At 48.0% G+C, this 27,125-nt stretch overlaps 1 protein-coding gene across 1 annotated transcript in view; it reads left to right on the top strand.

Moving 5' to 3' along the window:
• The window catches only part of PIK3C2A (phosphatidylinositol-4-phosphate 3-kinase catalytic subunit type 2 alpha), a 2,027,647-nt gene that overhangs the window by 340,494 nt on the left and 1,660,028 nt on the right, over positions 1 to 27,125 (top strand). Inside the window, exon 6 of the mRNA XM_069623772.1 lies at positions 19,855 to 19,966. Within this exon, the coding sequence (XP_069479873.1) occupies positions 19,855 to 19,966 (112 nt within the window). The remainder of the gene's footprint in view (positions 1 to 19,854; positions 19,967 to 27,125) is intronic.

Here is a 27,125-nt window from a genome sequence, read left to right as displayed (position 1 = left end):
GTAGGCATTCAGCGGATGCGGATGTTGTTGCGACGGGATCGATTTTCACCGTCCTCCTGTTTGATTTCAAGTGCGTCGCTTCTGGCTTCCAAGGCCGCTATTCTGTTTAAGCCACACTCTAGCTCGATTGTGTTGTCACACAGGCCGTTCTCCACTTCCTCGGTGCGTTTTTCCACTTCCTCCACTCTTCTGTCCAGAGAGGCGATCTTTTTGGTGATTTCCTCTGTGCCCTTTTGGATCTCTTTGGTAAGGGCCAGCAGAAGATCTTTTAGGTCTGTTTTAGTGGCAAAGTGGTCAGCCTGCGATTGCTCCAGTGCGAGGGCGCCCCCAGGTACAGCGCTTGTGGTTGGGTCGGACTTGCCTGCTCTTTTCTGGCATGTGCTAGTCATTATTGTTGTGATGTCTGCTTGTTTCGCTGCTTTTCTGCTCTTTGACATGGTTCTGCCGGATGGGGAATGTGGAAGGAACTGCTTCTGCTACTCCACCTGCCTGCAGCTTCGGAGGGCTCCCACGGGGAAGGGGGCAGAGCTCTGCTGGATGTGCCCTGCGCTGGGGGAGGTTGGCGTGCCCCTCTGTGTTGCTGTGCTGTCTGGTTCGATGTGCGGACTGCTGCGTGCGCCGGGAATGAGTATATTCCGTTTTGGGGAGACTCCCAGTGTCCTGCTGTTCTCCGCCGCGCTGCTAGGCAGATCCTGGGCTGCTAATCTCTGTGGCTGGACCGAGGCTGCGCCAGGTGGAGACTTCCGGCCCCGCTCTCAGTGGTTCATGACCAGTGCTGCAGACTGGTGTGTAGAAAGGGTTTCGAATGTGGGCCACTTTAGATGTAAATGGATCTTTGTTTTACTTGTGGGCTGGACTGTTGGCCCGTCCAGGGGTGTGCGTGGCCAAAGGGATTTCCAAGGTGGGGCCAGGTGCGTAGTTGTTGTTGCCTGCAAATCTGAGGGGCTGCGGCGGTTGCCCGACTTGCTTGCAGATGTGGATTGCCCTGCATGCTGTTCTCCCTGATGTGGACCAGCCTTTAAGAGATGCCGCCTGCCTGATCCGAAGTAGCCGACTCATGGGTCGCAAGAGGGGAACGGTGCAGATGATGGGAGCTCTCTTGATGAGCTCTGGGCACCGACTTTGTGACGAGTCCCCTGGCGCGGTGTGTGGAGTGCTCTCTGCCAGTGCAGTCGAGTTCAGCTGGGTGATAGAGGGAGGTGCCGAAGCGGGCCCTGCGTCTCTCAGGGGGGCTGCCGTGGATGTTAGGGAGTCCTCCTGCTGGATCCTGGGCTCGGCCCCTGGAGTAGGCGTCCCCCAGTGCGGCGTATGGTGTGCGCTGGGGCGCTACAGCCATGCCTGGCTGGGTAAAGGTGGGGGGAACCGGAGCGGGACCCGGCGCCTCCTGCTTCACGGGCGGGGGACACCGTGGGTGTCGGGAGCTCTCCTGGCGGGTCCCGGCCTCCACTTAACTGCTTAGGGACCCTTGGGGCAGGCTGTGTTGTGTGCTCGGGCGCTTTCTCCGGGACCGGCTGGGTGACAACAAGAGGGGCCGGTGTGGAGTCCTTCGGTGTGCTGCAGCGATGCCTCTGGGCAAGGGGCGCTGCGCCCGCTTTCGGCCTCGGATATATGGGGTGGCTGCCAACTCTCAGATTCTCCCTCAGCAGAGCCGTACGGCCGTACGGTGCAGGCAGGTTTCCGCCCGCTGGTCCCTTGGATGTGCTGGTGTAAGATCTCTGGCTGCTGCGGTTTACAGGGCTCACCTCCAGGGCCCCGCACGGGGTTCGCCCGCCGGCGCTGCTCAGTGGGGGTCAGATCAGAGGCCCGTGGATGGCTGGTGTTGCTGGCTGCCGTTAATGGAGGTTTGCCCCTCCCCCACTGCGGCTGTGATCACTACGGGTGCCCGCCTGCCATTTTGGCCTTCTTCATGCTGGTCTGTTGGGAGAGCGCAAGGCTCTCCCGGCTTCAGGGCTGCTTCTAACCCTGCTCATCAGAAGCAGTAGGCATTCATGGTACGGCCGAGCCGAAGGGCGGCAGCTTCAGTCCGCGGAAAATTCGCTACGACGACGGGGCTGTCCAGGAGCACTTAAGGAGCCATGCCGTACGGTCGGCTCCCGGCCACACCCCCCGACTTAGCCCCTTCTTTATGTATTCTGGCAATTGCAACACCACCTTGGTATGTGTTGGGAAAGATTTTCTTTTTGCTGCTTTCCTCCCAGAGATGTCTATGGGACACCCTTTCTTTTTGCTTTGTTTAGCTGACTTTTTTGGAGGCAAGTGTCTTCTGCCTTGTCTTTTTGCTCTTGCTAATGGGGAAACGAATCAGTATTAAGTCTTGTCAGTACTAAGAGACTTTGGGCCTCATTACAAGTTTGCCAGTCCGGGAACTACGGTACCGGTAAGCTTGCCGGTACCATAGCTCCCAGACCGGCAAACTATGAGATGTGCTCGCGGCTGCCTTTCTGCCCGCCAGGTCGGTCCTGGCGGGCAGAGCGGCACCTGCGAGCACAGCATGCCACATGCATCAGGACCATTCACGATGGAGCTCAAATGGGAATGGGGAACAATATTTTCCGGCACCCTGGAATGGGCAATTACCGGGTCCGCTGGGGTTGTAATACCCCGGGAATTGCCCATTGCAGGGCGCCAGAAAAAAACGACTCCGGCGGCAGCCGTGCCTGTATTACAGTCAGTGTCATAATGTGGCTCAATGTCTCTCTTAGTGAATTTCTTGTAGTGTTACAATTGCACACACCACCTTAAAGTGAAGTGTGGTTAGGATAATGTGTATCCTTAGAACTTCTTTTTTAGTGGCTTTTTGGTTACATTTACAATGTGCCTAGGATGAGCTGGTGGCAGCGGATATTTTTCCACTGCACGTTCGACTTTTTTCATGTGCACTTTTGCATTTACCTCAAAGGGCTACTAAACGTGGCTAACCGCACAGGATGGCCATGCTACACGGTTTTTGCTAGTCTTTTGGCCTTCTTCCTGCCCTTTAAGGTCTGGAATTGCCATATATGGGAAGACCTTTCCCAGGGAAAGCTGCTACCTTCCTGGGCAATGAGGTGGCTTGGGTGTGAGCCCAGATGTGGGGGCTGGGACTGTCTGGTACCAGTCCACACGGTGGTGCCTGATGCTTGTTGCTGTGCAGATGTTGTGGCAAGTGGCTATCCGTGATTGGATAGCGACTACCAGTTTGAATAATACAGATCCTTACTGGTGGTGCACCTGTGTAAGCTTTACAGCCTACATCTTGGATAAAAGGAGTACTCCTGCAGTCATTCTTCAGATCATCATTGGAGATAAGTCCTCTATGAAGACGAGCAGCCAGGTGACGACCTGAGGACGACCCCTGCAGCTGACCATCACCAATTAAAGTGAAGTACTCCTGTGAAGCCCTGCTCCCCGGTCTAATCTCAGGAAGACCATCTCCGGTGCTTCAAACCCTGGACTGGTGGGAACAATCGATCTCGATCGGCTGCTCAAGGATCTGTGCCTTCTGAGACTTTGGACGCTTCCCTGGACCAACCAGTGGACTGGCCAGCTCTCTCCTGGGCTACCTCGCTGCAGCTTTCGCCGTTCTGAATGCATCCTTGGAACTTGGAGGATCTTCAATGTGTACAACAAGACCCTGCTCCTGCATGTTCAGCCTTGTTGCATCAATCGAAGCCACTCGGGACCTGCTCCTTTGTTCGCCCCTGGAAGATCACCTGTCATCGCCTGATCGTGGTGACTACAGTTACAATCCATCTTATTTGCATCCTGAAGATGTCCTGAGAGAGCCTGTTCTGCAGAAGTTTTCTTTTCTGCATTTGGTTGTTCAGCTGGAAGATGTCTGGAGCTGATTCCTAAACACAGCCATCGACCAAAACTAAATCCTGTGTTCAAATGTGACTTCTGGGCCTGCAACCCTTGGGCCTTACTAGACTGGACCAAGCACAGAAGACTGTACCCAACAGATTGCAGAACCTCAGGAGCGGTCTCTGGAGTAATCAGAACCAGGGGATTAAGTTAACATTCCTGTAACCTCACCCCCCTGTTTTCCACAGGTTTACATAGGTTCTAAAGAAGCCCTATCCTAGTGACTGGGATTGAGTGAGTTTATTTGCCTGAACTTTACATACTTTTTTGACTTGATTATCATAACCACTGTCCTTGTCTAATCTCTCAGGAAACCTACCTGAAAAGTATGAATTTGGAATTGATGACTTTAGGGCACTAGGCCCCGAACCATCTTAGTGTTTATTCTAAAATTGACTTTACTGAATTTCATGTATCTGAGTAATTACCTGTTACACTGGTTATTGCATCAAAGGGTGAATGTATAGATATGTTTTATTGTAAATGTGTGACGGTATTTCTCTAAAAGATGTATCTGCTTAGCGTGTATTTTAAAGTTCTGATAAATGATTGTATATTTTTGTACCCTGTCTAACTGCAATTATTAGTGTTGTTCTCTGTGGACTCATTGTAGCCCTAGACTACTCTTCTGAGATTAAGCCTGCTGCTGTGCTATGTTACCTTGATTTGGTTTGGCTATTCTCAGTGTCTCCCTGTTGACTGTGATAGGTTGGCCTCTCAAGATCCATCCCCAGGTTGATTTGGGAAATCCAGCAGGGAAGACTGACAAAATTGGCCAGGAGAACTAGCCTATTGATAGAAGGAGAGGAAGGAAAAAGCTAAGGACAGGAAAGCAGGAAGGTTTGGGTTATTTAGGTGAGATTTTAGGAGTGGGAGGTGGCAGACAAAGAGATCCACAGGTGGGAGTATGGTGGATTAGATTGTCGAGACGTTTAGCAAAGAAGGCGAGGTATTGGTTGATAAGAGCAAGTGCTACTTGTTTGGGTGAGGGTATGTACAAGGTGGCTGTGAAGGTGTTGGATAACGCATAGAGGGTGAGTGGAAGATGACAGAGTAAACCGAAGGTGACAGAGTAGAAGGGAGTGGAGTAGGGAGTGTAGTAGTAAAGTGGAGAAGAGGCAGTAGTAGTAGAGAAGGGAGAGTAGTGGGGCACAGAAGGGCGATTAGTAGTATTGTTGGGAGTGGGTATTGATGTGGAGAGGGTAGTGGAAAGGAGTGAGTGGTAGTGGACAAGTGAGGGGAATGGAGAGTATTAGTGGAGAGGAGTAGTGGGATGGAGAGGATAAAGTAGTAGTTGGGCAGAGGAGAGTAGTAGTGGGGCAGAGAGGAGAGAGTAGTAGTGGGACTGAGTGAGCAGAGTATTAGTGGGGTGAGGTGGAGTGGAGATGGAAGGGTAGTAATAGAGGAAAGAGTAGTGGAGAAAAGAGCCGTAGTTGCTAAGCGAGAGTAGTTGTGAAGTTGAGCTGGGAGAGTAGTAGTGGGACAGAGAGGGGAGGCTAATAGTGGGGTGGGGAGTGGTAATAGGGCATAGAGGGGAGAGTAGTGAAGCGGAAAGGGGAGACTAGTAGTGAAGCGGAGGGAAGTAGCAGGCAAGAGTGTAGGAATGAGTAGCATTGGAGGGTGGAAGTAAGAGTGTACAGAGACAGAAGGGGAGGAACTAGGAGAGAAGGTGGGTAGAGTTGGAAGAAGGGTAGCATAATGGTGAGAGAGGGCGAGATGAACATCATGGCGTGAATCGAAGGAGTCAGATTAGGGCGTGATTGTCTCGAAGGCACAACCCTATAGAAACAACATAATGGTAGTGTGGGCCCACCTTGGAAGTCACAGAGGGAGTTTTGATAGATAAGGTGATTTCCTTTCGCCCCTCATCAATAGCCAGTCAAAGCTAGAGTTGGGGTAAACAAGCAATAGATAATAACCTTGAGATTAGGGACGCCTTGGGTTAAAGAGAGTCTTGCTTGTTTTAAACGAGAGAGAGAGGAACAGCCCTTGGAGCCCCTTTCACAAAAGTTAACAAAAACCCCTTAATTTGCTTTGGGAGATGGGGTATTATTGAAGCCATGTGCGACACCCACCATCAACCGGAGGCAAGCAGGTGAAAACTGAGACAGTACCTTAGATACTGCAAACGACAGGTTGGGTTATCCCTGGCCCCTTACTAACTTTATGAGCAAACACTTTTATTGTTGGAGCCATTTAGATACAGTTCTGACACGAGTATGGCCCATGGGGAGGGCCTTTTGTGTGTTAAATAGAACTTATTTTAACCTGAGATTGGGGTCCACAAAGATACCAAACTCAATCAGCTATATAACATCAGCCAGATTTAGGTGTGGGGAGATTGATGTCACACTTTCAAAGATTTTGAGATTAGGTGAATAGCGTTTGTCCTGATTTAATCAAGCATTTTAATTAGTTTGAGCATTAGTCTCAATTCACAATGTTTATCATTTCTACACAATATTGCAGCATGATTCAACAAAGGCTTCCATACCAATAGTATTGCAAACGTGTTAGTGATATGCTAGTGCGAGTAACATAGTAAATACATTATTTATTTATTTTAAACACAACAACACTAATAAAGTGACAGAGTATCTAAAAAGTCACATTTATTTTGCGAGTAGTCCAGGGTCGACGCAGGGTGGCTGCATTTCGGTGTCAGTAAATGAATCGCCTTTGTCAGGACAAGACTCCCTGGTGGACAGATAGAGAGCAAAATATATACATAAGCATACTAGACTAATATCTAGTGTGCGACAATAGCACCTACTATAAAAAGACTGATGCATCCATAGTAAGGCCACTATTCTAAAACTCACCAAAGCTTTTTCCCATGCAAGGGGAATGGTCTACAGTAGGCACAGTCCTCTGCATTGGATCTTTAAAAATGTGTTCCTTACTTGGCCATCTTCTACAAAGACGAATACAACCCAAATATAGAGCATGAAAGATCAAGGAGTCAGTCCCTGCATCCTAAACGGCACAATCTATGAGTAAAAAATCAAAGACAGGCCAGGGAAATGACATACCTCTGGTAGTAAGGGATGCTGCATGGGAAATGGATAAGTTGGTTGGCAAAGTAGTCAGGAATAGTAGAGGAGTAAATCCCTCTTCAAATGTTGACCAAGTCTGTAGTGGAATGAACACAGGGGCTAAAAGTTAAAGGGTAGTAAATAATAGCATCTCTGTTTCAAAAGAAAGCAAAATGGAGACCACCATGGAGCGCGGACCATGATGGCCGTGTGAAGCTACTGCTCTGCTCGAGCCCCGTGACACTGGAGCTTTCTGGGCTCCCCCCACGGCAGAATTAGCCGCAGCTTGTGATTTCTGAGCCCCTCTGGGGTCCTGGACGGGGCTGGGAGTCGAGACACCCACACCCTAGGTGGCATGCGCAGCCCCGGAGTGTAGAGAGGGCCGGACTCGACGTGCGCCCGAGCAGACGTCCTGCACTTCCCCCGAGGTGAAAGGAAAGCAGGTGAGAGAGGAGGAGGACCAAAGTCTGCGGCTCGTGGAGCCCCTGCTCCGAGGTGCTCAGGCCACGTAGTGGTGGAGCTGGTGCGAGGGAGGAAGAGGAATCCGCGAGGTGAGGAGGAGCGGCAGCGGTGAGCCACATTGTGGACCCAGTCACCCCCGCAACGAAGAAGGAGATGGCCGAGCGGGAAGCGGACCAGATTGCAGGCAACTGGTGAGAGGGAGGGCAGAGGAGGTGCTGGGAGACACTTGCCTGCGTGCGGAGCCATAGCTTTCCCTTCAGCTTCACGCGGAGCGAGAGGGAAGTCGTGGCGTGGCAGCCCGCCCTCCCGCACCTGGTAGCACAGCAGTAGTATGGCAGCATGGGGCCCAGGAGCAGACGGAAGGACTGTAAACCGGGACTCTGGCCCGTAGTGGTGAAAATTCAAACCAACCCCCCCCCCCAACAGTAAAGAAAGAAAAAGGGGGAAAAGAGAAGAAAAAAAAACCAAAATAACAAATACCGAACAATATGAAGGAATAACAGCAGGAGAGGAGGGGAGAAAAAGGAGACCCAAAGCAACGAGGGAACAGCAGTGCAGAGTGTGAGAGGGAGGATAACACACACAGAGGGGACACTGGGTCGTGTTCCCAATCAAGGACACATGTTGACCACGCCAGGAACCCCCGGGGCCTCTGGAGCCCCATTGGACTGTGGAATGGGGACAAGAGGAGACGGCCCGAGATTTGGCCCGAGAAGAGGATTCAAGGAGCCCAGGGGGCTAATGCTCCAGGGACTAGGAGACAATTACCAAGGAAAGTGAGGCAAGCAGGAGCTCAGAACCCCACCCCCCCACCCTCCGGTAATGCCCAGGACAATGCAGACATAGTCAGTGTAATAGGGGTCCGAAGGCCACGTTGAATCCCAGAGAATAGACAGACCCACCGAGGGCTTAGGGCAAAGTCAAGGAGGACCCAGTGGTGACCAGTTGACACACTGAACTTCGAGGCATGTTGCCTGGGGCCAAGCTGGAGGAGGATCGGGGACTGCTGTGACATAGAAGTGGGGTGCAGGCAGGAGTGCAGGCGCTTCAATGCTTCCGGAGAGGCCATGCTGACGTCGAGGGGGGGCGCCACCCAACCTAGGCTGTGATGGGGACAGGGGGAGGCACACCGGCGCTGGCCCTAACAAGAGATGATCTCAAGGACATACTCCAAGAAATCGAGGTGTTATGGACAGACATTCAAGCCTCGAAATGCGACCTAAAGGGCCGCGTGGACAAGCTGGAAGATAAAATGGAGTGAATGGAAAATAACCATCAGCAGGTAGCCCTCCTGGACATGAAATATGAGGCTTGCCTACCGGACTGGGAAATGCGAGAGGAGGAAACGATCTTGAAGCTGGACAATCTGGAAAATAGAGAGCGCCAGAATAACCTATGCATTTTGGGGTTCCGAGAACAGAAAGAGTCCCCGGTGGAGGTTGCGAGGAAGGTGCAAGGACTGATCAACCAACTTGTCGCTTTGGAGGGGGTGGGAAGGAAAGGGCACACGGAGGCGGCAGCGGAAGAGCGAAGGTCCCAAGATTAATAGTGGTCCGTTTCCTGAGATATAGGGAGAAGATGGAGGTCCTGGAGAAAGCCAAGAGGTTGGGGAGTTTACAATATGAAGGGGCCACAATCGGGGTGTTCCAGGACTTGTTGGAACTCGCCTTAACTCGTTGCAGAGATTACCGCCCTCTCACAGAATGGTTGACCCAAAGGGGCATACTGTATTGTTGGTCTTTTCCATATGCCGCTGTTATTTGAGAAAGGTGAAGCAGACTACCGAGTAACCAGCAGACAGGAGCACCGGGTTCCCCAAGTCCTCAAGGGAAAAGACCCTGCAGAAGGTCAGGAGGGGTCAGTGGTCGCACCGACGAGCAGCTTAGACCGGAGGGACCGCAGAATATAAAGAAGAAAATGCTGGCTGGCAGGAAATTTTAAAATCTCAACACCCCTCCACAGAAGAACTCTGGGGACTCTTGAGGGGGGGGAAGAGAGGGTACATACAAGATAGACGAGACTGCTAAGCTATTTGAGTGATATGTCAAGGGGGGGAGATGTGGTGGTAACTGGAACGACGCGCTGGGCAAGCACTCATCCCTGATGGCCCATCACATGGTGGGAGTCTCAGAGGGTACATTAAACACTGTTGGGAGGTGAGGTGGGGAGAGTTAAGGAGGGGGGCTAAGGTGAAGACAACCTTGGCAAACACTGCATTGCGATTGATGGAATGGTGAGGTCAGAGTCGTGCGCATCTGAATGGCGCAAGTTGAGGGCGAGGGCCATGTGAGCGCTCTTAAATTGGGAACTTTGAATGTCAAGGGCTTGAAATCTCGCACCAAGCGCTCATTGCTGGGGAGGGAGTTCCGAAATAAAGATCGTGATGTGCTGCTGGTGCAGGAGAAACGGTTGCTTCAGGGGGAAGAGAGACGTATCCCTGGGGCACAGGTTGGGCAGGCTTTCTGGGCCTCCGGACCTACCAAGAGGGGGGGGGGTGGGCATTTTGCTCAATCGGAGAATGCGGTTGGTTGATCCACTGGTTTGGAAGAGGGGGGAACGCGAGAGCTCTGGTGGTCACCGGGTCTCTGGAGGGTGTACAGCTAACTATTGCAGTGGTGTATGGCCCCAACAAGGGACAGATGCAGTTTCTACAGGAAGCCCTGGGAGATCTACTTAATCGGGCAGAGGGCCTACTACTATTGGGGGGAGACTACAACATGTGGGCGGACCGGGTTATAGACCATAGTGCAGGGCAGGAAATGGTGGGGGCTGATGCGAGGCGACATGATCGGGGACTCCTGGGGTAGATGAGGGACCAGGAGCTGGTGGATGTGTGGAGAGGGGCTGTACCTTCTCCCCAGTCCATGGGTCTCGTACTCGGGTTGATTATTGGTTTCTTGAACAGAGACATGTCAGTAGTCACTTCTAGCGAGCATTCACCAGTCAGTTGGACAGACCACAACATGGTGGTCATGGGAATTGTACTGGCAGGATTGAGACTCTGTGAATCCTTATGGCACTGTAATGATAACCTGTTGAAACATCTGGTCTTCATGAAGGCGATACAGGTGGTAATTAAAGAGTTCTTTACTCTCAATGATATGGGGGAGATTGAACTGGGCATGATCTGGGACGCGGCTAAGGTGACATGGAGGGGCCTCATCATTTGGGAAAGCGCGGCCAAAAAGAGAATCTGAACCCTACGGGTGGAGTAACGAGAGCGAGATCTGACAACTGGAGAGGCTGGAGGGTAAAGGGAATGGAGGAGGATGTAGGGGTGGACCGGGAGCTAGCGAGGGAAAGAGGCAGGAGTTGAGGGACCTGGAGGTGGGAAAGGTGATCGCTGGCTTGCAATTCCTGAAGTAGAGGTACTGTCATGATTCCTGCCCCTCATGTCCCCAGCCCTCCAAGATGTCAGGCTGGAGCCAGGCCACAATCGCCTACATGGCCCTCAAGGGCCTCTCCATCCCTCCAAAGACCCACTAGGAGTCAGACTTGGCGCTTGTGGCACCAGACTCACTCACTCCCATAGGATAACATTGGGCATTGGACTTGTAGTGCATTGTTGGGGTCAAGATGGATGCCCCCACATATTTTGGATCCCAGAACTGCATGTGCAGTCTAGTCTTTTGGGTGTGGTTCAGTCCAGAGGCACCTGGGATACCCAGAGACTATTTAAGCCACACCCAGGCTGAGAAACATGCTTTGCGTTTTCTGCACCTGCAGCGTGACACTCACCGTTTTTCGGATCGGTCTCCAGTAGGCCTGCATCTTTCTTCTGCGCTCAGCTCCTGCAAGAACAACAACACTTTTGGAGCAGCCTTACCTTGCGGCGCTTCTGCCCATCAGTCATCGCTCTTTCTGTTCTGCGGGCATCTTCGGCGGTGTCATTCCCATCCCGGCACGCCACTTCCTCAGGAAAAGGGAAAAGAACAGAAAAAAGGCATTAGTAAGCATTCTGTAAATCTTTGCTTATTTTTAAATACTGTACGAGCTTCAAATGCTTACCTGAATCCCAGCCGCTCTGTGGGAACTCTGTCTCCGGAACTTCTCATCCATCTGCAAGAGGGAAAAGACACTCCAGCTTAGCGTGGAAACATCTAGAGGCGCCGCATACTGCGCTTACCCACCGCATTCGTTCTTCATAACCGGCATCCACGCTGAAAACGTTGCAGCACCTAAAAGACACAGAAAAAGAACTCAGTTCAATGCAAATACGAAAGGGGTGCATCGTGCATCGCGCTCTCATTCACCTTCAGCGCTACTCATCTCAGCAGCACGCCGCCATCCCCGGACGCCGGGCATCATCTAAGGAAGGAAAGGAACAAAGTTAGAGAACTGTTCAAAAGACTCATTATACTTACCTGTCGGACTCTTGCCAGTGAAGTAACTAGGCAGCAACGAGCCCAGATCAATCAACGCGCCCCTGCGCTGAAGGCAGGACAGAGAGCACACTATCCAAGAAAACAAGGTGAGCTGTGGATCAAAGGGGAAGGGTTGGGACCCCGGGGAAGAAGGGGTTCAAGCACACAGACAATAGGGAGTTAAACTCTACCAATCCTGTGTTTCAGGCCCAGTCTCCAGTCAAATAGCCTCCATGGAAGGGTTCGAGGTCGTAAGAGGTCAGAACAGGCTGAGTGACGTCCCCGTGCATACCAGGTAAGCGTTACAGGTACTATGAGAAGGTGAACAAGGCCGATGCTCTGCTGGTGGCCAGGCTGAGGGGCCAACGGGCAGAGAGGTGGGGATCTGGAGTCTGGGGTCCAAATGGGCAGCGGCGCTCCCTTGCTGGAGACGTGGCCCAGGAATTTGCCACCTTTTATGAACGGCTTTACGGGCAAGACGGGGAAGCAACTGACGCAGAACTGCACAGATACTTGGGAGAGGTGTCCCTGCCGAGTCTCCATGGTAGTGAGAAGGTGAGAATGCAGTGGCGGATTACGCAGGAGGAAGTCCTGAGGGCGATAGCGGGGTTGAAGTTGGGTAAGGCTCCCGGAGAAGATGGGTACACAGCGCGGTTTTACAAGAGCTTTGCGTGGTCTTTAGTGCAACATTTGGCAAAGTTATTTAACCACATCCTGGACACGGGGAGGGTCCCCCCATCATTTGAGAAGGCTCTAATTACGGTAATACCAAAAGAGGGCAGGAACCCGGAGTGATGTAAATCCTACCATCCCATTTTATTACTTAACATTGATGCGAAGATCTTCACCAGAATACTAGCCGCACGTATGGAGGATCTCTTGCCCAAGTTGGTCCACTTGGATCAGGTGGGATTCAGTCAGGGTAGGCAGGGGGGCAGATACCTTGCAAAAGATTCTGAACCTGATGGAGGCTGCAGTAAAGAGGGAGGGGGAACCCGATCCTGGTTTCCCTCGATGCCGAGAAGGCTTTTGATCGGGTGGACTGGAGGTTTCTAAAGGGTGTCCTACAGAAATTTGGATTAGGAGAACGGATCATGAGGGATATGGGTGCTCTATGTAGCCCCGGAGGCAAGGGTGATGGTAAACTGGAGGTTGTCAAGGGTGCTCAGATTGTAGAGGGGGACGAGGCAGGGCTGTCCTCTTTTGCCCCTCCTATTTGCACTAACAATGGAAGTGTTGGCAGAGCGGCTAAGGAAGGACCCAGAGGTGGAGGGCATTAGACTGGGCGCAAGGGAGTTTAAATTGGGACTCTACGCAGAAGACGTGCTATTGCACCTGGTGGATCCCATCAGTTCTGTCCCCGCAGCAATGGCGATAATTGAGGAATACGGGCAGTTCTCAGGATTTAAAGTTAACAAGGACAAGTCGGTGATCTTTCCGATTGCCGGGGAGGATTCAAGGCAGATCGAGAGACACAGGCCCCTGGGACTGCAGATACAGTGTGACTTTATTAGATACCTGGGAATCAACATAGTCAGACCAGGAGCGGACTTGGGTAGAGCTAACTACCCTCCTCTCTTCGACAAACTGTTTGCGGAAATGGTGACCTGGAGTAGGGTACAGCTGTCGTGGATGCGGAGGCTCAATGCAATAAAAATGAACCTCCTCACAAGAGTAATATATCTCTTTCAGATGGTGCCAGTCCGGGCCCCGGAGGCGCACCTGAGAGAAGCTAAGTCACAGATCGTGCAGTTTCTCTGGCAGAATCAGAAAACCAGGTTGGGATATGAGACGCTGATCCTATCAAAGGATCAGGGGGGTTTTGGGGCTTCCAGATTTAATGATGTACTGCAGGGCAAAACGGCTTCGGGCACTGGTCCCATATCTGAGGGAGGATCCACAGAGACAATGAGTATACTTGGAGAACCAGCATATGCTCCCAGCGGTGGGGGAATGGCTCTGGGTCCCTAAGGGGAGACTCCAGAGGAGAATTAGTGAACACCCCTTTCTTGTGGCGCATGGGAGGAAAATTGGGTTGGATCACCACATAGCCCTCTCCTATGAGCCATATATGGGCTCCCCGGTGCGGGACGCTATACCAGAGGTCTCAAGCTACCAGGCTTGGTTGCAGGGCAGGCTCTCCAGAGTGGGGCAATTGTGGAAGGACCGGAAATGTGTGAGTATTCAGGAGTTGGAGGGAAGCTATGGTGATAGGGTACATTCGCAGTGCTCCTCTACCTCAGGTTGAAGGGTATTTTTACAGTGGAGAGTTGAGGGAGTTGATTCAGAGGGACCTCACACCAGTGGAAGGGGTCCTGGATGGACATAAGAAGATGAAGGGTCTCATTTCGCGTCTCTATGGTGCCTTGCTAGAATCAAAGGAGGGGGCAATACAAGGGCTGCACCAGGGATGGGAGAGGGACCAGGGTATGGAGTTGGAAGGAAACCTTTGGCAAGAGATGTGCAGGAGAGCCTTCAAGCCATCAATCTCTTGCTAGTATAAGCTTCACGGTGTGAAATTATTGCACAGATGGCAGTACGACCCAATGTGGCTATCCAGGATGTTCCCCTACCGTGAACCCCCAGTGTTGGCATGGATGTGACAACACTGTAGACTGTTGGCATATGTGGTGGTGCTGTCCTAGAGTGCAGATCTACTGGACAGAGGTCCTGGGGTGGATTAAGGATGCGGGGGAGGGGAGAACTCGAGCCTGATCCAATGTTGATACTTTTTGGTCTTGAAAAAAGGGAGGACAGGTGGTATGCCCTCCCCCATTGGCACATTTCCTCCTCTTGGCAGCCTGGGAGAACCGAGCCAGACACTGGAAAAGAACCGCCCTCCCTACATTGAAGGAGTGGGCTAGTACAGCTAGAGATATATATTTGATGGAAAGGATCACGGCAGCAATCCATGGAGGGAGGGCTGCGGTAGAGATGGAGTGGCAACAGTTCTGTAGTGCCTTTGGGGGAGGTGGGCAAGGGTAAAAGACTCTGGGAACAGGGCCTGGCCTGGCCCGGACAAATATTAATTGATGGACAGACGAGTTGAAGGAGGATAGGTGGGGACTCACACCCCAGAAAAACAATAGTATTCTTGTTATAGATGGTTGTCCCTTGGACGGACATATGTTATTTGATGTTTGACTGTGATTACAAAACGAATACAATTCTATTAAAAAAAAACAAGAGAGCAAAATGTAGTCAGCTAAGAATAGACTTATAATGCTTACCAGGGCCAGTTAGATGTAGAGAACGTGCATGAGTCGCGTGCTTTCAGGATCTTAGCCCCTGTGTTCATTCCACTACAGATTCGGTCACCATTTGGAGAGGGATTTACTCCTCTACTATTCCTCACTGCTTTGCCAAACAACTGATACATTTCACATGCGTCATCCCTCACTACCAGAGATATGTCATTTCCCTGGCCTGTCTTTGATTTTGTACTCCTAGATTGTGCCATTTAGGATGCAGAGACTGACTCCTTGACCTGATATGCTCTATATGTGGGTTGTATTCATCTTTTCGGAAGATGGCCAAGTAAGGAAACATTTTTTAAAGATCCCATGCCGAGGACTGTGCCTACTGTAGACCAATCCCTTGCATGTGAAAAAGCTTTGGGGAGTTTTAGAATAGTGGCCTAACGATGGATGCATTTGTCTTTTTATATTCAGTGCTATTCCCACACACTAGATATTAGTCTAGTATACTTGTGCATATCATTTACTCTCTATCTGTCTAGGGAGTCTTGTCCTGACGAAGGTGGTTAATTTACTGACACCGAAACGCAGCCACCCTGCGTCGACCTGTGACTACTCGCAAAATAAATGTTGCGACTTTATAGATACTATATGGAGAAAAGGTGGGCACCACTTGGTTCTTTTTGAAAAATAGTTATGATTATGTATATTTTGGGAGCACACAAGATCAAAATAGCCCTATGACACTGGGGCTATATTTAATAATGCAGTAACCGGAAAAAAACAGGTGCAATCCACCCAGTAAACATGGTGCTCACTTATTGCTCCTTTTAGGAGCTAAATTCGTTACTTCTGACGGCAATATGAAACCACATGAGCTTGATCTCATAAAGAAACTATATGGAGACGAACAACTCACAATCAGGTCAGCACACAAAGGAGGGGCACTGGTGATAGTAAAGACAACTGATTACGATGCCGAGTGCAAGAGACAGCTCAGTGATCCTGACACCTACGTAAAATTAGAGGTTGATCCTACTAATGAGATCAAACATAACCTTGAAGCATTATTAACAAAAGCTGAAGAACCAAGCTGGATATACCATCATAACAGAACATTCTTAAACAATTATCCCAAAATTCCGCATTTTTACACCTTACCTAAAGTACATAAGGATTTGATTAAGCCACCAGGCAGACCCATAGTTGCTGGCACAAATAGCATACTACAACCATTGGGAGTCTACATAGACTATTTCATGCAGCCTCTTATACAAAAGACTAGCACGTATGTGAAAGATACAACACACTTTTTGAAATATCCGAATGAAACAGAATATGCAGCAAATAACATCCTATTTACTATCGATGTAAAAAGCCTCTATACATCTATCCCACACGATGTAGGGAGAACCGCAATGGAATGGCTATTATTACAAGAAGATGAGATTCCTGCTCAAAAAGAGTTCATAAAGGTGTTACTGGATTTCATAAGTTCTTACTTTCAATACGGAGATACATTTTTCCTACAAATAGCTGGTACATCAATGGGTGCAACTATGGCACTTTCATATGCCAATACATTAATGCATAAATTTGAGGTTGACCATGTTTTGAAGAACGAATGTTGGAAAGAAAAAATTGGACTGTGGATTAGGTATATTGATAACATTTTCGGGATTTGGAAGGACACAGAAGAACTAAAAAGATTTCTGCAATTTCTAAACAGTATTGATCAGCGAATACAATTTACGTTTGAATTCTCCAAAGCGTCAATACATTTTCTGGACGTTGACATCAAGAGCAGCACTACTGGCTACCAGACCAATATATACCAAAAGCCTACAGACAGAAACAACATTTTACATAAACTCAGTTTTCACCAACCAAGTCTGATAAAGAACTTACCGTACAGCCAGATGCTGAGGGTCAAAAGAATAGTGAGTGACCCCAAAGACTATGAAGAAGCCATATTATCTATGGGAGAAACATTTCTAAATCGTGGATACACGCAAACTGAGATTGATGAAGCTGAAGCAAGGTTGGAGAGTCAAACACATAAACATTTATTGCATCCCAAACAAAAAGTTGATAAAGAGCCACCAATGGTATTTGTATCAAAATATTCAAAACAAAGTAAACGTATTAAGAGCATAATCAAAAAGAACTGGAATGTGCTAACACTAGATGAAAGAGTGGAACCACTGTTCAAAGAATTACCGACTTTTGACTACAAGAGAAGTCAAAATCTCAAGGAGAAATGAGTGAAAACAAGGAATTTGAAGATGGAAAAGCCACCAAACAAACTGGAACAGTTCCCTGTCTGAGTTGTAGTAATTGTGGATATGTGCAGAAGGGGAACATTGTCAGTCACCCACATAGTGGAGAGAAAATAAAACTCTCGGATTTGAAACATGTGCAACAAAGAACATAATTTACTCTATCAAATGTCCATGTGGGATGTACTACGTGGGACAATCCACACGTCCAGCAAAACTAAGATGGAATGAACACCGTTCCTGTATACTCAATCACAACAAGAATTTTGCAGTGGCATGGCACTGGGACACAAAGAAGCACAATCTAGCTCAAATCAAATTCCAGATACTAGAAGTGGTTAAGAAGAGAGAACCACACATGAATATACAACATAGATTGGACCAGAGGGAATCCTTCTGGATTAATAAATTAGGAACTTTATACCTGAGAGGGTTAAATGAAGAGATCAATTTTGCTTGTTTTTTATGACGATTAATTCTGTTTGTTTTCTATGACGAGTCTTCGATTTATGATATTTACTTTGTGAATAGTATTGAAACAGTAATTTAAATTCAAGTGTAATTTGCCTAAATTTGCATATTCATTTTGAACATCCAGTTGGGTATAGATGCTTACTATCTAATACTTTCATCAAAAATTAAAGTGGAGACGAAGGCTCCATCACACGTTGAACATTTCCACTTGTTTCATTATATTACATTATATTCTTCTCAGTATTCCCTAAGAGTTAGACAAGGAATGTTGGCATGTATTTAGCTTACAGCCGCCAGTTAGAAATACATCTGAGGGTATGTGCACACGTGCATATAGAATGGTCACAGCATACATTCTGTGGCTCAGGAACTTCGAACCCGCTCCCTTGGGGGGGGGGGGGGTCATCCTATTCAATACATACACATTGATATGGTAGCCACTTCAGTTCTGAGGGGGGCGATCTGATCAACCCATACACATCGCCTTTCTATTGACATGTGGATCGGGCGGATAATGGGCAGAGCTTTGCCCTGCCACCAGCACAATACACAAGATGTCCGAGCTACACACGCGTAAGTAATGATTTTTTTTACATTTGCCATGGTGATCGCACGTACCGCCTCCCCGTTTCCATGGGGAGACGGGATGCGAGGCGCGCCCTCCCCGGCCATTTCCGGCCAGAGGGCGACACCATGTCCACCATGGCAACCTTCAAAAGCAGCAAGTTGCATGCACTTCGGAAGCAGCGGCCTGACAGAGAGGAACGACACGGACCGACGCTCCAGGTGAGGACTGTGCTGAGTTAAGTTCTTGTAGAAAGAAGTCCCGCACATGCTCGCGGTTAGTAACACATACCATTATCACTGTTTCAAGCAGTTATTTACATCGTACTTGATACGTTAGAGGCGAGGAGGACGATCAACATGAAAGGCTGAGGTACAAATGCTACAACCTTTTAATTATGGTCTTTCAACATGTGGGGAATCACGGGAATGATTCTCATATACGAATGAACTGACATCAATGTTGCTATTTTCTTTTTTCCTTTCTTTCTTTTCTACTGTATTTTTGAACACGAATCATTGTACTTCCTTGATGATGGTATGGATATGCCCTATTTGAAATACTATTGAATGCATACAACGTTAATTACAATTGGTGAATGATGAATTACTAATATGTTGTTATAAATTGAAATATGGACAAATGTAGCCCTGAAGATGGTGCTAGGCACTGAAATGCATTGGCAAGTAGCCCAGATACTTGCAAACAAAAGTCTTGTGATCGCCTAAATGAATGATGTGTGATTAAAACAGTTATTTTACGTAAAACTCAGTTGAGTTAATGTAATCATTTTTTAGTAACATTGTTGAGCACTTGCTAAATGAAAAGAAAAGTCTTCGGAAATCAAAGTAATCTAAAGGAACAAATTTAGCTCTTGAAAGGAGTAATAAGTGAGCACCAGGTTTACTGGGTGGATTGCACCCGTTTTTTTTGGTTGCAACTTTATAGATACTGTCATTTTATTTGTGGTGGTGTTTTTTTTTTTTAATTTAAATAATGTATACACTGTTACTCGCACAAGTCTATCACTCTAACACGTTTGTTATACTATTGGTATGCAAGCCTTTGTTGAATCATGCCGCAATATTGTGTAGAAATTATGCACATTGTGAATTGAGACTAATGCTCAAACTACTTAAAATGCTTGATTGAATCAAGACAAATAATATTCACCTAATCTGAAGTTCTTTGAACAAGATGCTGTAATAAAAAAATTGATTTTGTATAAAAAAATTACTAAATAATCTTTGAACTAACTACTGGTAGGAACATCCCTCTATGTGTATTAGTTATCCTCCCGAGTTCCTACCATTGTAGGGGACAGGAGACATCCCTCCTGTATTCCACACTTTCAAATCTACCAACCAAAAAGGGATAGATCTTGATTTGTTTTTGTTTTTGTTTAGAAATGTTTCCCTCTGTCCTGAGACTCCTAGCACTACTGGGACCTTTGAAGTGGCTTGTCTTTTCCTTATACTTGTGTGATACTCCTGCTTTCTTCTTATGATGCTGTATTTTTTGTTTGAAGTAAAATCTGGGAAAAATGTTATGTTTTTAATAACCAGACATTTATGTATATACGTGTGTGTGAATACATATATGATTTAAGATAAATGTGTACATATATTCTTACAGTGCACACTGTCTGGGAAGTCATGAATATATTCAAATGTGTCGAAAGTGGGATTCTGAGATCAAGCTACAGCTTTTGTCGCATGGCACGATATGCAGAGATCTAGCACGTACAGTGAGTACAGAAGATTAACTTTGTCGTGTCACCTTTCCTACGATTGGTATGTTTTTCCAGTATCATTGAACACTGGCATAGTGTATGGATTGTTAGTTTCACAGGTAAAGAGTACGTACATCTTCAGCTAAACTACCCTACATTTATAATGCATCTTTCGAAGCTTTTGTGCTCCGAAAACACTTGGCTCAATCTTACCATTCTTGTGTGAACTTGTTAGTTATTGCCATTTGAATATGCCTTCTTTGTGATCCTTTCCTCAGATGACATCGGATTTAAATGGGTAATCTGGCACCCTATTTTTTTTTTGGTCTAAATTCCAAGCATTTAGATACTCTCGAGTGGCAGAACCATACTAATTGACTTATTTACTAAGCACCTTGTATACTAGGGCAGCATTCAATTTTTGGGGTTCTGTAGTCTTGTTTTATGGAACCCCATACACCTCCTTTTTTTTTTTTCCCCACCTTTGTTTGGGTTTTCTGATTTATTTTCGTGGTCCGAGAGGCTTCTGCTCAAGTCCCCCTGTCAGTTTCCCTTTTTTTATCCTAAAGAGTGTAAGGTCACGGGTCGCTGTTGCGAAAGATTTATCTTTTCGCAACTTTCCCTCCATAGTCTATGGACCCCCAAACATTTAGCCTTTGTTTTTGAACCTGTCCAGACTTTTTTACAGGGATGTGAAACTCCCATGGCCTTTTGCTCACTTTGTTATGGGGAAACTGATCAGTCCTTCAGACTATCAGTAATGGGAAACTAAGTTTCTCTTTTGGTCTTTTTACCTTTTTAGTAACGTTTTAACAGTGCACACAGCATCTTACAATACCATGCCGTGGGGATACTTTTGCATCACCCTAGTCTTTTACGAGATTTTTGGTTACTTTTATAAAGACAAGCTGGTTGCAGCAATTACATTTTTACAATTTTTGCTTCGTCTCTAGTGTAGACATATGTGTTTACTGACTGGGAACAACCAGTCTCGACGCGTTCTCGAGGGTTGTAGGTTAAAGGATCGCCAACCAAAGGGTCGAATGGCCAAAGGACCGAAAACCAAAGGATCGAATTTTTTTTTTTTTTTTGTTTTTTTTTTTTTGTCGGGAGGGTCCCCCTCCTAATCCCCCTTTTTTTGCTAAAAAACATTTTATTACCTATTCGAAAACCTAAAAAAAATATAATTTAAAAAAAAATGTGATCCTTTGTCCTGTCGACCCTTTGGTGTCGATCCTTTGTCCTGTCGACACTTTTTTTTTTCGATCCTTTGACTAGACAGCGTTCTCGAGGATCCAGCTGTCCTGAGCTTCGGAAGTGTCCATGGACCACCCAGTGAACTGACCAGCGGGCTACCTTGCCAGAACAGTCAGCCTTTCGCACTCGTCCCCAGAATTCCAGTGATCGCCAGCTTGTGTTGTAAATTGCCTTCCTGCTGCACTTAAACCTCCCAGCTTCAAGGAATCTTGCTCTAGAAGGTCTTCAACCGAAACTGGAAGGACGCTTGTCGTCTGGGTTCGGTGAGCGTCGCTGGAATTTGCCTTCCTCCATCTTGTGAAGTGTCATGAAGAGGTTGGAATCGGTGCTGTCTGCATTTCCTCTTTGCAAAGGGTTGCACCTTGCTCCTAGAACTGACCGGTATAATCCATGCACCTGCAGCTCCTGTGCACCTCTCGCTGGGCTCCTACGTTGATTCCCTGCAAGCCGGTTCCATCGAAACCCGGTTGCCCACGTCCGATGTCGAAGCTGCATTGAATAATTTTCCCCATTTTGGATCCCCCTCACCTACAGTTCCCTAATGCAGGGGACACCACCGTAATGCCTGTAGTCCCTCCCCCCCACCCCTATCCCCTGCCATTTCCAAACATCTATTGGGCAGGGACAATCCAACCACCCAGAAACTCCTATTCCCCTGATCTACCCCCATTCCTTACAATTTAGCTGCTCAGTCATAAACCCCACTCACACACGTACCCACACCCTCATCCCTCCCCAAACCCCTTACCTCACAGTCTGCCCCTCTCCGCCGCCGCTTCCTGATTGCTGCAGTGCACAGTAAACGCATGCGCAGTCCCCGTCAGGTGGTTGAGATTTTCTTCCGAACAATTCTGCCAGAACACTCACAGGAACCAGCAGATGGGAAAATTGGAGTTAGGGGGTTAAGTAATTGCAAAGCATTAGTCTCCCCCTGTCCTACTTAAACTTTGGTTATTCCATTCCATCTCTTTTTGATCATCGCGTCTAAGAGCATCTGTACCTGAAAAATAGGAGCATTATTTTACTTGACCATAACTTTGCAGAATATCTTTTGGAACATTTCACCAACACGAGAACTCTTCCTACATTAGACCCTTCTCCTAAGAAGCTGCTTTGTGACTTTTGGGCGCAAGGTCCCACTGATCGCGATTGGACTTTTAAAGTTAGGGTATATTTCTTGTGACTTAGTTCCGTTCTACTGCATAACTACTTACCTCCTTTTTGTTGAATAAGGTATTGAATGCATTTTAAAAAAAATGTTTTATTGTGCATTTGGCTAAAAATTAAGAACAAACCTTTTAGCACAAATTGATAAAAATTAATTACAAGATTCAATTAAAATTCAATCAATACAAGTAAGCATTTAAAACATTTAAATATTAGGAAAAATAAAATACAATACACCTATAATATATATGTATGGGCATTAGAGTCAAGCTGGGTCAAAATGTTAACTATTCTGAGGCAAAGCAGGGCATAGGCGCACCAGAATTATTTTATTTTTTCTTGAGATTTAACCCAAATGTGAAAGGCAGCTGCAATTATCACAAGGGATTCAGCATTGACTAGGTTTGCCCAGAATTGATCAGTTACTATGAAATCAAGGGAAGGCGCAATGTGGAAGTATCCCGTAAGATATTGCTATTGATATGTTATTTGTATCACGCTCATTTTTCAGAGCCCGACGAGGCAAGGGAGGGGAACAAGGGAGAACAAAGCAATGATCTTACTAGGCTCAGTGACATTGAGAACGTGCTAGGGCAGGGGAGAGGGAAGGGGGAAAGTGCAGGGAGGAGGGGGAAAAGTGGAAAGTGCTGAGAAAAGGAATAAAAAAAAGGACAAAAAAAAGTGGTCGTGCAGCCAGCAAGTGCCAAGTGCTAGGATTAAAGCAACAGACAGGGGGTGTCTGATAAGTGTCTGATAAGTGCAGAAAATGAGGCGGACTGTAAGGTTACAGAGCCAAGTGTAAGGGTTTCCAGGAGGCAGTGCGGGTGCGTGGCAGGGTGAGCAGGTACCTGGGCCCGAATCAGAGGGTAACCAGGTGCATGATGCCGAAGCAGAAAAGATCAGCAGGGGAGAGGGGGGCAAACGCAGAAACAAAGCGGAAGGTCTTGAGGTGCTTCCAGAACTAGAGATGGTTCTCAAGTTTCAGAGTGGCAGGGAGGCTGTTCCTGAGGGAGGTCCCTGCGGAAGACCGAGATCTACCCCCAACTCGTTTCTTTGAGAAACGACTGACCCTGAGGGAGTTGGAGGTGGAGGAGCAAAGAGCTCAGGAGGGAAGGTATTTACGGAGGGACAGCTTGAAGGTATTTTGGACCCAGACCTCAGAAAGCCGTGTGGACAATGCAGAGTCTTGACTTTAATCCTTGCAGTCACTGGGAGCCAGTGAGAGATTTCAGGGCTGGAGAGATACGATCCCAGCGCTTGAGGCCAAGTACAAGTCATACAGTCCTGTTCTGGATGATTTTCAAAGGGCGGAGAGTAGAAGCAGGTAGATCTAGAAAGAGACTGTTGCAATAATCCAACCGAGAGAGAACCAGGGCTCGATAGACAGTGAGCTTCTGGGGGAAAGAGAGGAAAGGCAGAATACCTCTGAGGAGGTGCAGTAGGAAGTTTTAATTTTTAGAGACATCAGTGATGTGGGCATAAAAGGAAAGCGTGGAGTCGAAGATGACCCAGAGGTTCTTAGCCCTGCAGGTGGGGGTAGGTGGAGGGCCAGGGGCTGCTAGCCAGAGAGTGATGGGAAAGGAGGGTGAAGGTGTGTCGATGAACAGGATCTCCGTCTTGCTGGCATTCAGGCAGAGATCGTTGAATAGCAGACAGGCAATCGGAGATGAGAAGGAGAAGAGGTGGCTGAGTGAAGCCTGAAAATGAGTTTAGTGTCATCAGAATAGCAGTGAAAATTGGAGCACAAAACAGCAATGCGATGGGCGAGAGTTACCAGGTATTGGTTGAAAAGCCAGGGTGAGAGGTTAGACCACTGGGAACACTGCAGGGAGAAAGGGAGATAGAGGAAGGGGAAGACCCAAGTTGGACCTGGGAGGGTCGATTAGAGAGGAAAGAAGTCACCCAGGCCAGAGTCTGTTCAGTGATACCCAGGCTGTCACAGAGACGTTTGAGCAGGATGGTATGGTTGACCGTGCCGAAGGCAGAAGAGAGATCGAGTAGGATGAGGACAGAGGGGATGTGAGAATCAAGGTTGGAGAGCAGAGCTTCACGGATGTTCTGGAGAGCACTTTCGTGCTTCTGGCTGCTCTAAAGCCAGACTAATGGTCATGGAGACAGCGAAGGTTAAGCTGCAAGATGGTCAGCTTTTCCAGTGGTTTGCCCAGGAAAGGAGTGATGGAGATCGGGCGATAGTTTGCCGGGCAGGATGGGACAGCTGTGGGTTTCTTTTGAAGAGATTGCACAAGGGTGCTTCAAGGGGGAGGGGCTCCCGAGGCAAAGGAGAGGTTGCAGAAATCAGCCAGGACAGGAGCGAGGGTGTCAATGTGGTCCTTGATGGTTTTGGAGGAACAGGGAAGAACCTGTTTTGACAAGACTTTGATAGATCAGACTTGTCTAGAGACCTAGTCGGTGGAGAAAAGAGGAAAGGACGCGAAAGAGGGTGGGGGGCAGCGGTAGGAGGGCCAGAGTTCACAGAAGGAGAAGGTAGAAGAGGGGGCGGAACGAGAGGATGGACAGGATGTCCTGGGTTTTTTAGATGGAAGTGAGAGGTAAGGCTGTGCAAAGGGCCTGGGAGGTGACAGGAGAGGTAGAGACTGCAGCAGGGTTGGTCAGTTCCTTGCAGATTTTGAAGACTTTGGCTGAGTTGCAAGATGCCGCAGAGACACAGGCTTGGATGTGGCCTCTCTTCTTAGAATGGACAGAGTCTCGGTATTGCCTTTGGAGCAGGTGGCAGTCCAGTTTATCAGAGGATGAACAAGAAGCCCTCCATTTCCTCTCAGCCACCCTACACATACGTTTAAGGGTAGCTAGGTCAGAGTTGTACCAAGAGTTGCACTTGGCTTTGGGCTTCAAGCGTATCCTTATGACCGGGGTAAGAGTATCAAGAGTATCAGAGATAGAAAAGTAGAGCATGGAAAGGACTGTGCAAGATGTGAGCCAGCCAGAGGCGGAGGGGGGGGGGGGGGGGGGAGAAGGTTTGTTCATTTATAATGCGCACCAGACCCAGGGGTATTAGGGCGCAGAAAGCATAAAGAGGATTGTTCAACTTGGGTTACATTGCTGTGCATTACATTACAATACATTAATAACACTGCTGAGCGGTATCATACAAATGAACATAAGGTGGCAAGAAACATCCAAAAACAATTATATACAGTAACAGCTGACAGTAGTGTGGTGAGGAGTCAGATGTTGTGTTCCTTAATCCAGTGGATAAGGTTGGATCTAAAACGTAGGTAGGGCAAGTCTTCCCTTAAGGTAGGTGGGAGTGAGTTCCAAATTTGGGCAGCTTTGACCGGGAAGCTACTACCGCCCATCTTCATGCGTTTAAATCTAGGCACTAGATGTAGGTTGGCAGTGGCTGTTCTAGAGGGGCGGTTGGTGGATTGTCTCGAGAATCTGGTAGTGAGGTATTGTGGGGCGGCCTGGTGTATACCTTTATGAGTCAAGAAGGCTGATTTAAGGAAGATTTTCTTTTATGGAGGGCCAATTGTTAGATCTTCTAAGGTCAGATATGTGGGCATTCTTAGGAATGTTAACAGCTGCTCTCAAAGCATTGTATTGTAAAATCTGGATCTTGTTAGTGATACATTTGTTGCTCCTTACGTATAGGGCATTACAATAATGCAATTTGGATAATACCAGGGCTCTTGTTAGAGTGATGCAATTAGGTGTAAGGAATGGCTTAGCTGCTCTAATTAGCTTACAAGTATAAGCGGTAGCCGAGGCCATGGAACTCTCTATTCACGAAGGCCAAATCCTTGTTGTAATCTCCCGTCAACGGGATGAGGATCTGTGTATCATCCGCATAGTTAGTGTAGGTGATAGCCAGGCCACCTAGATCATCAAAAAGGGGCTTTGTAAAGATGTTGTACAGAGTGGGCGAAACGCAGGAGCCCTGGGGCACACCGCAGGTAATAGGTATAGGGCCAGCAGCTGCTGAGGTTGCGAAGACCCGCATGGTTCTATTATCTAGGAAGGATTGAATCCATCCTATGGCTTCTTGTGAGAAGTGGGTGGCAGAGAGTCTTGTGATCAACCAAGTCAAACGCAGCTGAGAGGTCAAGCAACAGTAGTAATGCTGTTTTACCATGGTCTCTCAGGGTGTCTATTTGTGCTTTATGGTCGATCAGCGCAGTTTCCGTTCCGTGTGGAGGTCTAAAACAAGACTGGCATACTCCTAGGAGGTGGTTACATTCCAGATATTGTTGGATTTGTGGCGGCAAAAGCCTCAACTGACACACATGCTTCATGGGCCGGATGTCGCAGAAGGTAGGTGGCAGTGTTGGAGTTGGCTTGGCCTGGGGGAAAGGGAGGGACAGATGAGAGGAGAGGAGAGGAGGGAGTGATTACTCCAGGAGAGGGGCATGGTCAGAGGGATGGAGAAGGGGCAGTCGGAGGAGATAGACCTCAAGCATGTGCCCTGCAGAGTGAGTGTGGCCAGAGGGGAGGATAGAAAGGGAGATGGAATCGCAGAGGTCCCGGAAGAGTACAGAGGAGGAACAGGGAGAGTCTAAATGGATATTGAGGTCACCAAGAAGGAAGAGTTGAGTGGTTGAGGACAGGAGGGAGGAGAGGTTCTGCCCACTCAGAGAGAAATGAGGTGATCTGACCAGGAGGTCGGTAGATAGTAGCCACAGTAAGAGAGTGGCCAGGAGAGAGAGTCTGCAGACAAAGCATTCAAAGGAGGACTATGTCTGCGTGGGAATGATAGAGGCAGGAATCTACTCATGGAAGATTAGGGCTTCAC

Source organism: Ambystoma mexicanum, chromosome 11, assembly GCF_040938575.1.
Source record: "Ambystoma mexicanum isolate Mex_15411 chromosome 11, UKY_AmexF1_1, whole genome shotgun sequence".
Taxonomy (NCBI): Eukaryota; Metazoa; Chordata; class Amphibia; order Caudata; family Ambystomatidae; genus Ambystoma; species Ambystoma mexicanum.
Note: the sequence above shows the minus strand (reverse complement) of the source record. Positions and strands in the feature narration are given on the sequence as shown.